This window comes from Trematomus bernacchii, unplaced genomic scaffold (assembly GCF_902827165.1).
Source record: "Trematomus bernacchii unplaced genomic scaffold, fTreBer1.1, whole genome shotgun sequence".
NCBI lineage: Eukaryota > Metazoa > Chordata > Actinopteri > Perciformes > Nototheniidae > Trematomus > Trematomus bernacchii.
Window position 1 is genome coordinate 8,451,910 of NW_022987582.1, and position 14,266 is coordinate 8,466,175.

The 14,266-nt window shown below is 39.0% G+C and overlaps 1 protein-coding gene across 2 annotated transcripts in view; it reads left to right on the forward strand.

The window, feature by feature from the left end:
* Positions 1–14,266, forward strand: part of adcy2a (adenylate cyclase 2a) — a 56,260-nt gene that overhangs the window by 12,077 nt on the left and 29,917 nt on the right. For both annotated transcript variants that reach the window (XM_034128144.1, XM_034128145.1), the window contains exon 3: positions 7,051–7,212. In XM_034128144.1, coding sequence (XP_033984035.1) covers positions 7,051–7,212 — 162 coding nt within the window. The remainder of the gene's footprint in view (positions 1–7,050; positions 7,213–14,266) is intronic.

Below are 14,266 nucleotides of genomic sequence, written 5' to 3' on the forward strand. Positions count from 1 at the left end.
CTCTTCTGACAGTTAAAGGTGGGGTAGGTAATTTTGGAGAAACCAGCTCGAGTGCGCTAGAATTTGAAAATACACAACCGGAAAAAAACTGCCACTTCCTTACAGAGCCCCTCCTCCAACACACACAAACGCGCACATGACCAATGAGGGCACGAGATAAGTTTGTGCACAGATGGAAGGCTGACAGGCAGGTAGGCCATCCAATCATTTTAGCCGGGCCTAAAATGATTGGTCGTGCTTTTTACAGTATTACGGCTTCCACAGATGACATTTTTGTATGTATTTATTGTCAAAGCATTTAATATATTCATTGCTATCGGGATGTTAAGAGCATTCCATGGAATATAACAAAAAGTGTTTCTGAAATAAATTACATACCCCACCTTTAATATATTTTTTATAGACCAAGACATAGCATTATGATGCCTCAACAATAGTAATCTTGGTTTAGTTGGTGCATTCTGTATCTGTTCTGATTCTTAAATCATATCTATTTATGACAATATTTTATATGAGTACATACTGCAAAAATATCACAGCCACTATTGTTACTTCAGCCATCATTCCTTACCTGTCTACTCCTCTCCCCTGTTCAGTTTATCCTCTCTGCTAGTCACCTGACAGACGTCTCCAGAGCTGTTCATTCTGTTGTTTGCTCTAAACTATAAATAGACAGAGACATCCTGCTTTTTTTGCCAGATTGTGAAGCTGTTCCTGCAACCAATTTTCACTAAACGGCTTCAAAAAACATTGCATTTGCATTTGGATCCTAACTACTGTTGCTGGAATCACCTAACCGTTAAAATGTAAGCATAAAATAAAAATGCCCAGCCAAGCAGATAGGATTAGAAGATTAGAAACAGTTCTTTCCTGGGTTTCTGTAACGCAGCTGGAATTATTTGGACCAGAATAACACGCAGGCACACAGACAAGAATAATGCAAAGATTTGAAACTCTATATTTAAACTTGCTTTCAGGTCCATTCGGACAATAGTTTTGTTTCATATTGTTCTTCTTGTTTGTCTATTAGCTTCTAAGAAGAGAACATTTAGACTTGAGGGTTAGGGCTTTTATTTGTTCTTTACCCCGCTTTGTATTAAGTATAGAAGCCATTAAGGCTGTACACAAAAGTCATGATTCGCTTCAGGAGTCATGGTTTGGATGGGAATTTGGTACCATAGGGAAAATAACTAATGCGAAAGGAATTGTTCCTTTTTGTTTATTTTTAATGACAGAACAGTAACTAATTAAACCATATGGACACTGAACAACCAGTTCCTCCAAAGGCAACATGACAATAGGCAAACAAATACATTGAAAATACATCAAATAAATAGTAAAAATCTGAAATCAAACTTGTGGATCAGAGTTGTGTTTACACTTATTCCAGCTTGGCTATATTTAAAAATTCAAAGCACCTCAGCAGTAATTATAAGGACAATCTCCACACCTGGGTCATGCTGCTAAATGTGTGTTGGCTTGTTGGATGCTTTTACTTTCATATACCCAACAATGATGGAGCAACACAGACACACGGTGCTCTTCTTATACCTACCTCAGGAAGGCAGGTCCTTTAGCTCCGCCCTTTCCTTTGCGTTCTCCATAGTTTGCTTGACTCTCACTCTGATACACCTGTCAGAATTTCTTGCTAAATTTGGAACTTGTGTATTTGTATTTGGTGTGCAGCTACATTCACCAGACCCTGACCCATGTAGCGTTCACCAAAGAAAAACTCTACAACCCTACTAGCTATTTTTGCATGTGAAAAGCTGGCAACAGGTGAACAATCAAGAGCAGTGTCTTTTTTGTTAGGCTGAATATTTGGCAACGATCCCGCTTTGTGTTAAAAAAAAAGAAGCAAACAGAACAGATGCTTTTCCATGGATGCTCAAAATATTTCCAGTCAAGCAAAAGGGATTATTATGTATTGGTTATTGGTTTATGCAGTCATGTAAAAAGCATATAGAAGTGGGAATAGAATAGCTAAACAGCAGATCTATAGATGAGCTTCACTGACTGTGAAAAAGAGACATTTATAGCAAAGGTTGAGCTGTGTGGGGCCATAGTGCTGCCATGAACAACAAGAGAACCTTGTGGCACAATGCCAGAGCAGTGGAGACCCTGCCAGCTCAGAGAGACATTTCCTTACAGACATCAGGAAGAAATGGTCATATATTGAAGTTGGCACCAAGAAGCAGGATCCTATATTAAGGCTAATGGTTAGTAAACTGTGCTAGCTGGATAACATTGCCAAATGTACAGCCTATAAGCTAAGCCCCCGTGTCTTTCATGCTTCCTGCAGATTCCAGTGAAGTGAGTAAGTCCCAAAGTCAGTAGCATTAATGACCCAGGCTAATTTAGGAAGACATAACTTTAAGGTGGACCAGCTTTATTCTCCATTTAGTGTCAAGCTGTCTACCAGCTCTGACCAGCAACCAGACTTTTTTTAATTTGTTTTTTATAAAAATGCATGTTCCTCAGAAAACAAGGAGGCCTATACCTGACAACATAAAAAGCCATTACAAGTGATTCACCAAAAGGACCAACTCCTTTTTTTGTGAACAGGAAACTTCCTTTCTTTTGACACAAACTAATACACTTAAATCCTTAAAAGCATTATATATTTAGGGGGCTGTAAAACTTCCTATTGAATTAAATATTTTAAAGTCTCTCAAAGGGTTTTACTATTTTGTCATCAGGGCTTCACTGTCTTCTAATGTACATATATGTATTGTTCAAGTTTCCATTGAGGTGACTTGTTTTATAAATTAATACTTTTTGAATTAGAGTACTTGTCTTTCAAACCAATATGGTGCTCTAACTTTATTTTGCCGCGCACAAATGTTAAACATATTAATCTTATCTTCTATTGACTAAGAGGTCATAATGGTAGCTGATCGTGAATATAAATCTTGGTGAGTTTCAAAGCATCCTCACTCCTTTTGCTACTCGGATCTTTGTCAAATCAGGCAGCGTTAGAGAAGTCTTGTTTATGTGATCTGTATATAATTTAGGCTAACATAACAAGAAACGATAAAATATTGTTGTGTATAGATATAAAAATAACAAGGTAATTACATGTTCACTTCAGGGTGCTTCTGCTTGTCAGCTTTCTATAAGATACTATAGATTTGATTGTACATACTGTATTTCTCTATTATTTTGCATAAACTCTACTTCCTGCACCGCAGCTATAAACGTAGTTGTTTGACAGTGTTTCCTGATCTGCAAAGACCACGTGAAATACCTGCAGCAACCAGGAGTACAACTGATGATTATTAAGAAATAAACATTTGTCACAAACAGACATTGTGAGGATGCGTCAGACAGTATTTTTTCACGATTTATGACATTCAGTACAAAAATATTGTTTTGGTGTTTGGAAAAGCTGAGTTTATTTGAAAGAGCATGCAGTCCTTTGAGGAAAAAAGCTCTCCACTGCATTTGGGAGAATTCCTCTTGCATAGCCTGATCGACAGTATCATAATTGAGCAGACCACAATCATTAAGTCTAAGCAAAAGGATCGAATGCCAGGAATAAACAAGGAGGAAGAGAGCTTTGCTGTCCATGCCTTTCTGCTGTTGGGCAGGTTATTCTGATTCAGCAGGTATGAGACCGATGTCTTGCTTAGGAAGCAAGATGATGATAGAGAGGTGGCAATAACAGTTCTCTTGATTTAGAGAGGGAGTCTTCTTCTTTGAGTGTGTTTGACAGCTCTGGGGAAAGTTATGCTGGTATTGTCAGTCATCCAGCTTTTCTAATTAGATAATTAACATAGAAATGTTTTGATGGAAAAATGCTGTTCAAAAGTAGTTTGGGTTCTTTCAGGAATAACTCAGTGCTTAATACGAGTTTAGAAAGTTGAGCCTGAAAGAGAGTGATTGAAGGTGGCTCGGAGCAGACAGGTGTTGGCGATGAGAGCAGAGAATAAATCATCAGTAAATGTGTCCAGCTGCAGTAAATGTATGTGTATACCTGAGGTGAGCATCGACTTCAGCACTGGTGGCAAAAGAAAGTCTCCCCTGTGCCTCTGAACCACGGTCTGGAAGCTGAAGCTGGCTTTGTGTTTCCCTGTTGCATATAAACATTTCAAAATAAAATCAATCGAATTATTCTGCAGTATATTCAATCTCTTGCCATGAACACATACGTATATATAAGAACTGTAAGATATATCTACTGTAAGAACCTTTTTCATTTAACATGTCTACCATATTTTACGAATAATTTAAAGAGTCTACATAGATAATCTTTATTATCCTAATTAATCTGCATTGAAGATACAGATAATCCTTAGTTATTTGCTACTATTTATATTCACTACCATAGTTTTCCATTAAGAAAGAAGCTGTGTAGCTCCCAAGCTTAAACAGAGGGGATACTGTCTTTCAGTTTCTCTCCCCCTCTCTTGCTTTTATTTCCTCGTTCCATCTCCTAGCCTTCCATAACCTAACATCGTTTCCCCTGCAAATTACCCAAGAAAGGTTAACTGGCACCTGGCTGCAGCCTGCAAGAACACTAGCCTCTTTCTATGTATACACTCCAGCTGCTTTAACCCTGTAACAGGAGGCGTATTCAAGAAATGTGTGTGTGTTGTATTTGTGTGTGGAGCTTGGGTAAAAAGGGAAGCATGCTATATCAGAGGTGTCAGGTTTGAAGTGTGATTGCTGATTGCCCCATTTTCTGCTTCCAGCAATCAAGGGAGCTCTGGTAACCTAAGGACATGGAGGAATCAAGAATCACTTCTCAACAGAAACTTCTTCCTAGTTGTCTTAGGCTGCAGCCACACGAGGACGATAACGGTCGTATCTGCTACAGTTCTCTATCAGATAGACGGTTCGGCCACACGAGGCCGACATGGAAACGCAGAAAACGATAACGATAACGATAACGGGTCCCAAGGTGGGTAGATCTGCAGACGAAACGCTCTGGGGGGCCAAACGGCTCCGTGTTTACGCCCTATAACGATAATTTCCTGATAACGATGACGCAATAGCCCCAGTGTTTCGAGCCAGGTCCCGGTATCTCGCAGGACAGTGCACCCAGCAGGAGCTTCCAGCTAGATTTGATCGATATGGACATAAACGCGAGTGAAGTCTAATCGGACCGGAGAGGAGACACGCAGCTCTGCATGATAACCTGCAGCTCCGCCCGCTGTGATGGAGCGATGAGCGGAACAAAACACACACTTTAAGTAAGATCATCACCCTTAGCTATTTTAATTACCTCTCAAACTACCTAAACTAGTTATAATTATAAATATGTTTATTTTTACTGTCGGGTCACTCATTACTGGATTAGCCAGCTGCATGAGACCACGGATACTGACGGGCTGTCAGGAGAGGGGGAGGAAAAGAGAGGCTCCGTCCTCCGTGTATTATTCTTATATTATTATATAGAGTCGTTATTCATTTGTTTTAAAGCTCAATAAATAACAAAGAAGACCTTTGACCGGCACTTTTCTAATTTTGTCTGGAAGATTTAAACTTTAACGGACATCTTGACCGGCGAAACCCCACCTCTGCTGCTAAATCCAGCGCGGAGAATAAACAGAAGGGCAACCATGGCAACCATGCATGCGCGAGAAGTCTTCTTCGCTGCTTTTGGTGTATTTTGTGGCAGAAGTACAGCGCCACTTACAGGCCCGGCATATGTACTACAGCGTCTCCTGCAGTTCGAGCTGTCTCGTGTGGACGGACACGTTTCTGGTGCCTATTGCGTGTGGACGGAAGACTTTTTTGATAACGATTTCTGTGCGTTTCCGTTATCGTCCTTGTGTGGCTGCAACCTTATTCTTTCTTATCATATGCCTCCAATACTATTGATTCCTCTTATCGATGCTCTCTGAATATGGCACGTGCACAATGACACTTAACACCAAACACACACCTGTGCCCTGGGATAGGAGCCATTTGTTCTGTTTGTTTATTTGACAAATCATCTCAAAAATACGTTATGGTTGTGACACCAAAGGACATGCCCAGTTAAAGGAACACAAAGGATAAAACATGGAACTCATATGACTTATTTTCATTTAGGGTCTTAGAGTAGTTAAACTGTAAAAAAAAACACAAAGTATTGCCAGTATTGTGGCTATACTGTTAAGGTATATCAAGATGATTTCAAACGAGATACAGGATGAGAGTTTTTGCTCACACTCTCGGGGTCTTGTTCTCGAGTGAGGGAACAATGGAGCGTGAGATGGGCCGGAGAATCGGAGCAGCGGGAGCGGTACTGCAGTCGCTTTACCGCACCGTTGTGACGAAAAGAGAGCTGAGCCAGAAGGCCAAGCTCTCTGTCTACCGGGCCATTTTCGTTCCTACCCTCACCTATGGTCATGAAGGATGGGTCATGACCGAAAGAACGAGATCGCGGATACAAGCGGGCGAGATGGGTTTTCTCCGCAGGGTGGCTGGCGTCTCCCTTAGGGATAAGGTGAGAAGTCCAGTCATCCGGGAGGGACTCAGAGTTGAACCGCTCCTCCTTCGCGTCGAAAGGAGCCAGTGGAGGTGGTTCGGGCATCTAGTAAGGAAGCTGGGAGGAGACCGAGGGGTAGACCTAGGACCAGGTGGAGGGATTATATCTCTTCGCTTGCTTGGGAGCGCCTTGGGATCCCCCAGTCAGAGCTGGTTGATGTGGCCAGGGAAAGGAAAGTTTGGGGCTCTCTGCTGGAACTGCTACCCCCGCGACCCGACCACGGATAAGTGGGAGAAGATGGATGGATGGATGGTCACCTGACCTTTTTCTTCCTTCTATTTCTTTTGCATATTTATTTTCCAGCTTGATATTGATAACATCCTGGAGCCAGCCTGTTTTTTATATTCTATTTTGATGCCACCAATGTAGATGTACATAAATAAACATCACTTTAGGGAGCAGCGTCGGTGGTGCTCAGACTGGGGTCATGCTCCTTCCTTCCTCACAGGGCTGTTGATAGTTTATTTCTGTCTGTATTTTCTTTTCTTGTTCATCCATCCCTCTGGCTGTCTTTCTCCTTCTTTTCTGCTTTGCTCTGCAGGTGTGTCATAAGTGTGTCTCTGTCTCCACAGGTGTCTTTCTTCCTGTTCATTGTGTTTGTGGTGTACACCATGCTGCCGTTCTCTATGCGGGACGCCATCATCGCCAGCGTCCTGACCTCCGCCTCTCACACCATTGTGTTGAGTGTGTGCCTGTCCACCACAGCTGATCGCATGGAGCCAGTAGTGTGGCAGGTAAGGTGATCAAACATAATTGTGGGTTGAAATGAAATGGAATAGAATACAAAAAGAAACACAAACCATTGTTTGCTTTAACATTAAAACATGACTTGTCTAGTGTAAATACTGTGTGTAGCTGCAGCCAGCAGCCGCTTAACGTAGAAAAAAGACTGTAAGCAGGAGGAAAGCTTAGCATGGCTCCAACAAATCAACATTTTTAGGGTGGGGTTATTTGCTAGAAAAGGTTTATTTGATTCACTAACATACATTAAGGAGTATTTGGGCAGGTGTTACCTTGGCTTATTGGCTAATGGTTACACAAGCCAAAACGTCGTTATGACATCATAAAGTGGCCAACATCTGATCAGCTCATTTTTCAGACAGGTTTTTCTATAAATGGATCAGGACAAAAAGAGAGGGGGTACGCAGAGGGGACACATATTTATGTATAAAAGACATGAAAAAGTGGATTTTGCATAATAGGTTACCTTTAAAACCGTATTATATATTTTCGTATATTTAGTTATAGAAATTATAGAAATAGAATAGTTATAGAAATAGGTATACTTCACCCTGCCTTATTCATGGGAAGTGTAACAACTGTTGATGTGGTTTTGTTTCATTATCAAGATGTAATTAATGTTCCCCATTCTGTTCATTTATAGTCATTTTAATCATACAGTCGGTATTTTTAGAAAACAAACAAATGTGGCCTTTAAACTTAAACTGATTTAGCATAGCAGGTGAGCGATCGGATTTCTAATGTGGTTTTTATACTTTATTAAAAGGTCACCCTATTTCCAGCAGTAGGGCTGTTTCGAGCGCAGGATGTTCAAGCAGTTGGCATATTGTGGGAAAGAAATAACAGGAAACCAATTATATGGCTAATGCAGACTTTAACTCATTTGGGCTCATTCAAAGCTGATTCCAAAAGTCATTGATTGCCAATACACCTACGGCTAATTCCATCTAATGCATAAAGAAAACAACATTAGTTTAACAAGCCTTTCACAAAAGCAACACCTTGATAATCTGAGATTTTAAAGTTGAGGATGCAATTTCACAATTCAGAGCCAGAAGGGGATTTCAAGCATACAAATAGGAAAAGTTGTTATTATTTGAGCATTTTCTCTCATTCTAGCAACCTCCTACATGTAAATTGCTCTTCTGTGTGCCTTTTATGTGTATAATGACGTTTGTCTGCTCTCAATCTTAGTCTGACCAAGTTGTTTCTTCACAATAGAGAATATATCATAAATTGTTATTCATGCTACATTTTTATCATACCATATAACTGCCATTCTAAGATTCTAAGGCATCACCAAATGATTGATAATATTGTTCAACAGTCCATCTTTGTGGGGAAAACGCTGCTTGAGTGGGCTTATAAAGCCTGTCCAAACATGATGGCAACAATAACAAATATTTCAAAGAATAAAAAGGATCATTTATAGTATTCAAAAGACAGACTGTCCATCAGATATCAGGGAAACATCTGCTGCTATTCATAGACTTCTAAAATAACGACAATGACAATAACTATCCAAAGAGCTGGATGATGATCCTCTTGCATTTATCTTCGTGTGGGTTTGTGTTCCCTACTTTTAAACCTTCACAAACACTCTTTTTTGCTTCTGTGAACTCTGACGTGATGGCCTGTTATTTTGTCCGCTTTTCTTTCATGTGTAACTGTGCCATGGCCATACTGGCATCTGGTTAGCCCGGGGCTGTGTGCTACATGGTCACTCTCTGCCAGCTCCTCTTGTGCATCAGGTCAGTGTGCCTGTCAGCAGAATTCCAGTGTAAAACAGCCAGAGAGCAGTGATATTTTAAGAGAATATCCTTGTAGAAATGGTGGACAGTAGCTGTAAAGTGTGAATGCATACAAAGGATGTTCAGAAATATAAATAACTTCACCAAATTAGCCGCCAAATAAAAATATCTTCACACATTAAGACTCAATAATGGTAAATGGTTAGATGTGGACCTCAATGTGCACTGTCCCTCTTCAAATAAACGATTAAATGAAAAAATAAATGACCTACTTATTTTAACTTTACTCTTATTTCTAGTTTTTTTTATTTGTGACATTTTACACTTTGATTCTGTAGGCTTGCAAGGGTGTACTTTTCTTAATTGAAAAATGACAGTTAACTTAACAGTTACTTAAATCAAAATAACTTATTAAAGTCTGTTTCATGAAGTTGAGGAAAATTGGCGATTTAGACTAATTGGCCATGCTGGTAATGCCAGCTGTGAATCAGAAAATTAAAAAACACTTGGAAAGTTTGATGGTTATTTAAGACTTCTAGAAATGCTTAAGCTTGATAGGTATATACATGATAATGGTTGAATTTGGAATAGTTGATCACAAATATGGAGAGACTTTAAATGAATGGCAGACAGAGATGATACAGTAAATTGGACTACATCGAACTAAATGGTCAGCCTTTTTATTCCATCGGCATTGACTTGTTAGTGGCTAATTTCATAAGAGAGATGACTGTGAAAGACAAATTAGGGAGCTATAATATTTTGTTCAGCGTGTGTTCAGTAACAAAAGCATTGTTGGAAGCAGACAGATTGCTGCTCAATCTGCAGTCGAGATGGCATGCCGGGCTGACGAGACGCTGCCAAGCCACGTGACGCCTTGTAGTAAACACAGATTCTGCCAAATACTGTCTGCTTTATGTTTTACTATCCACAATTTGGTTGTTGTCAATGACAGTCATGTGGTTTTATATCAGTGTGCTTATAGCTTAGGGCCAAGTCTGTATGTGTGGTTATTATGATTACAGAAACAAATTAGGCATAATGTGTTATTGTACAAACACAGCATATCATATTAGATAGACCAATAGTAATTATTTTAGGGAGAGTCAGGGTCTGAGAAGCCACATAGTCAATAGTCAAATACAGGATTGGACAGGTAAGAGTTCACACACAAAATGTTTATGCTTTATACTCAAATGTAGAAGAAATAACATCATGTGCAGACAGGGAAGATGAAATTAAAATAAGGTTCTTCGTAATATAGTATTATGATTACATTTTTTGTGCAGGTACACACAATTGTTTCACATTCTATGATAAATTATTAGTATTACTATTACAAAAGGTTTTTCATGCAAGTCTTTGAACGTGCAATGTTTTTATTACACATCATAAAGCAGTTCATAGACCTTTTATGGTGTCAGAGTTGTTAGACAAATACAGCTTGCAACATTTACTATTTTTTTAGCATCAACAGTAACTTTGCCCATTGGCATTATTTATACATTGACTGTAATATAGAGAACTAATCTAATGTGTATTATGTAAAGCTCTCACCCTTCTTCAATTAGAATACCTAATGTTGATCATATTTGTTGGGATATTACCAACTCACGTGCAATAGCCAGGGTAAGGGAACAATCTTAGAAAACGCTAATGTGCCCTATAATTGGACACATTTGCAATATATCTTTCTAAACAGCAGGCTAAAAATAGCAGCTCTTCCTCTTGAACCAAGTTTGTCACAGAATATCTCTGTGTATACTTGAGCATATGTCTAACGTGACACTTTGTCATGCTGTGCGTCACTTTCATTGCAGTGTAATACTGTAGTAGTTGTTCATACAAGACGTACCTAATATACAGTACATCTACATAATATATCATTCTACTATACTTGTATTGAGCATGATTTTAGGAATTAAGAGTTTCTGGCCATGGTATTGTACACATTCAAGAAACAAATCCAACCCTTCAGATGAAAAAGCACCCCTGAGGAGATTGGACATAAATGGTGATTATTCAATTATTCAATTATGTTTCTATATCTTCGGCTCATAAAGACTGATACACCCCTTTGACTCAATAGCATGTGAAACCATAATACAGTCCTTAATTCAAACTAACTGCTAAAGTAATGCATCCCAGTAATTTACCACTAATCATTTTATGTAGCTTGATTTGATCAGCTCCTTGAGATAAGCCCTTGATTTTCCATTCAGTTGTAGGCCAAATTTGATCAGAGCCCATTTTCTTTGTGTGATGACATGAAGTTCTGTATTGTTATCATGCGTGCTGCTCTAAGTGAGTTAGATACAGTCCATAGATATATAAATACATGATTGCGTCCCAATTACATATGGAAAAAAATGTGGGTATCATATAAATGCTTGTAATTTTTTTCAAACACAGTATGTCTTTTATTCTCTTCTTTTGTTTTTCTGTGGCAATACACCAGTGTTGGTTGAACCCTTTGTGTGCGGACAGGCTCAGGTTTACATGCTTCTTTCCAGATAAAAGCAGAGAAGCTGGGTGACAGGACGCTCTAAGGTTTATGTGCCAGAGGGTAACTACTGGACAGCTGCTTTGAAAACCTCTCCAGCTTTCAATGTAGCGTTTGCCAAGGAAAGGATGGATTTATAGCACTACAACTTGCTATTCAATCAGATGGCAAATTGGCTCACACACTTTTCATGCCTCTATGTCAGCTATTGCCAAGGACAGAGGCATTATATTTCAGGTACGTTCAGGCCTGGACGTTCCATTTTCATAAACGCAATATCTCAGGGAAGCCTGGAGGGAATTACTTCAAATTTGGCACAAGAACTGATGAGAATGTGGTGGTCAAAGGTTAACTCACACAAATGTATTATAGGATAAAATTATGAATTTATACTTTTTTGGACATTGCACTTAACTGCAACAAAACTGGATGGCGGAGGCATATGCCAAGGCAGTAACTCAAGATGACTTTATTACACTCTTTGACTGAATGACCCGTTTTTGGACACTGAATGGAAGTTTTATTTCTGATTTTGTAATTTGTTCAGACAGAGAGTAAATTGCTTTAGCCAGTAGCAATATAACTTTAAATGACTATGCTTTTATATGCAGGTTAGTGTGAGTGACTTGCACTTCAAATTGATCGTATCCTTAATGTATTAGTGTGCTGGAAGAAATAAAAAATGTGTCCTTAAAATGTAAAAAAATAAAGAAAAACATCAATCCATTGTAACCAGAGGCCAAATTGCCGTCAAATCATTATTTTGTCTGACCAAGAACTCAGATAGCGGAAGGAAAATCCTTAAATGTATTTTGATTAACTCCAATTTTTAAGTTGTTAAAAGTTGCTTACAGAGTTGATACAGAGGGATTTTAAGGTCACCGGTTTAGATGAAAAGTTGTTGGAAAAGAATAATGAGAGATTCTGGGCTCTCCCTAAAACAAGTGCTGTGGTTTTTAAGCGCTAACATCTTAAATACTGCAACAAAGAGGTCTGTTGGTTTTGTACAGTTTAAGACTCAATTTCAGCTAGGAAGATTTATACTATATTTTATCATGCCAATGGCAACAATATATGTTAGCCTGCTTCCTCAAAGAGGATAACAATTCAAAAGCCCATGAAGGCAGGAAAGTGTTGTTCAAGTACATCACGAAGGTCCTGTGAGGGAACAGTTTGACATTTGGGTGGAAATGTTTATTTGCTTTCCTGCCATGAGTAAGATAAGAAAACCTACCACATGTCTCTACAGTAAATGTGAAGTTAGAGCCAGCAGCCAGTGTCTCCGATGGTTGCCTGGCAACCTCCCAGTGACGACAAGACTCCTGGAGGTGAAGAAACACACAAGCCCCTGTTGAACCACAACATATTGTTTGTACACTTTGGGTGTTAAGCAGATGAGGCTAACTTTCCCCCGGTTTTCCTGTCTTCCTGTCTTCATGCTGAGCTTGACTAACTGAGTCTTGGCTACATATTCACCAAAATAAATCAGTGCATAACCCCCCCCCCCCAGATAATTGAAATACTTCACAGTCCCTCAGCAATTTGTAGAAAAGTATATACACCAGAGGTTTATAAATGTCAGCCATTAAGTGTCTACACTCTTGTACATTGCTATATTGTGCATGGTTACAATGTGCCCGGGGGGTGTTAAGTGAGAGGGAACCATGCTGACATCTCCACTTTGTCAAGTCCATTAAACTTTACAGTGCCGGCTCATTGGAGGCCTGATGAACCGGCTCATATATTGATGAGGTGAAGGTCCCCTGTTGGGTTTAGATTTATGTGCATGTTACATTAAGACATATTTAATTCAACTTTTCACATGGATTGTGATGTACAGTGATGTATTGTTAAAGTTTATAATAGCATTTTCAGGTTTTTTCTCTCTGTTACTAAAAGATGGGTAGAAAGATATGCTTGATTTAAAAATAAGTTTAGTCTCTTTGTGTTTCTACACAGCTTTACAGCCTGTGGATGCTCTTGAAGGACAAAGCATGTTTTATGTAACAAAGGTGTCCAAGTCAGGTCAATTACTCTTTTAAGGATTGTTTGGGTAGAATATTCAAAACTGCATTAACCTCTTTTAGCTTCACAGATATTCTGTTAATGTGCCCTGGGTTTTTTATGTTCTAAAATCACAGCCTTTCCTCACAGCACTCACACTCTATTACAGCTTTTTCTGATAGCTGTAATCAGCTCCATAGTCTCTCAGGAGTGGCAGCTGTTGCCTGTTAAACATATTGCCTCTTTGAAGGGAAATAGGGCTTCATTTGAACCCAAATGAAAAAAGTTATTTTTCAATCTGATATTATACTTTTGATGGTTTCTGGTTTCTCCACATGTTTTCATCATATGTCACTTAGGATTGACGTGTCCCACTAAAGTTTTCTCTTGAGAAAAGTGGAAGAATCAAAGTAATTTGTACTTTAGGTAATTTCTGTTTTAAGGATGAAATGAAGCATAAACCCCTCTGCTGGATTTCTGTTGCCAACAGCTCAGTTAAAGAGACTAATAATAATAATAATAATAATAATAATAATAATGGGTTCCATTTATAAAGCACTTCATATTTGATTTCAAATCCAGAAGTGCTACAAGCAGTGAGCATGAACAGTATAAATAGACATTACACAACACGGTAGAATTAATAAAAAGCAATAAAAAATAAATAAAAGGGTGGTAAAAAGGTCTAGGCAAAGGCTCTTTTGAAGAGATGGATTTTGAGGCCTTTTTTAAAAGCCTCCACGGTCTGTGGTGCTCACAAGTGGTCGGGGAGAGCATTCCACAGACTGG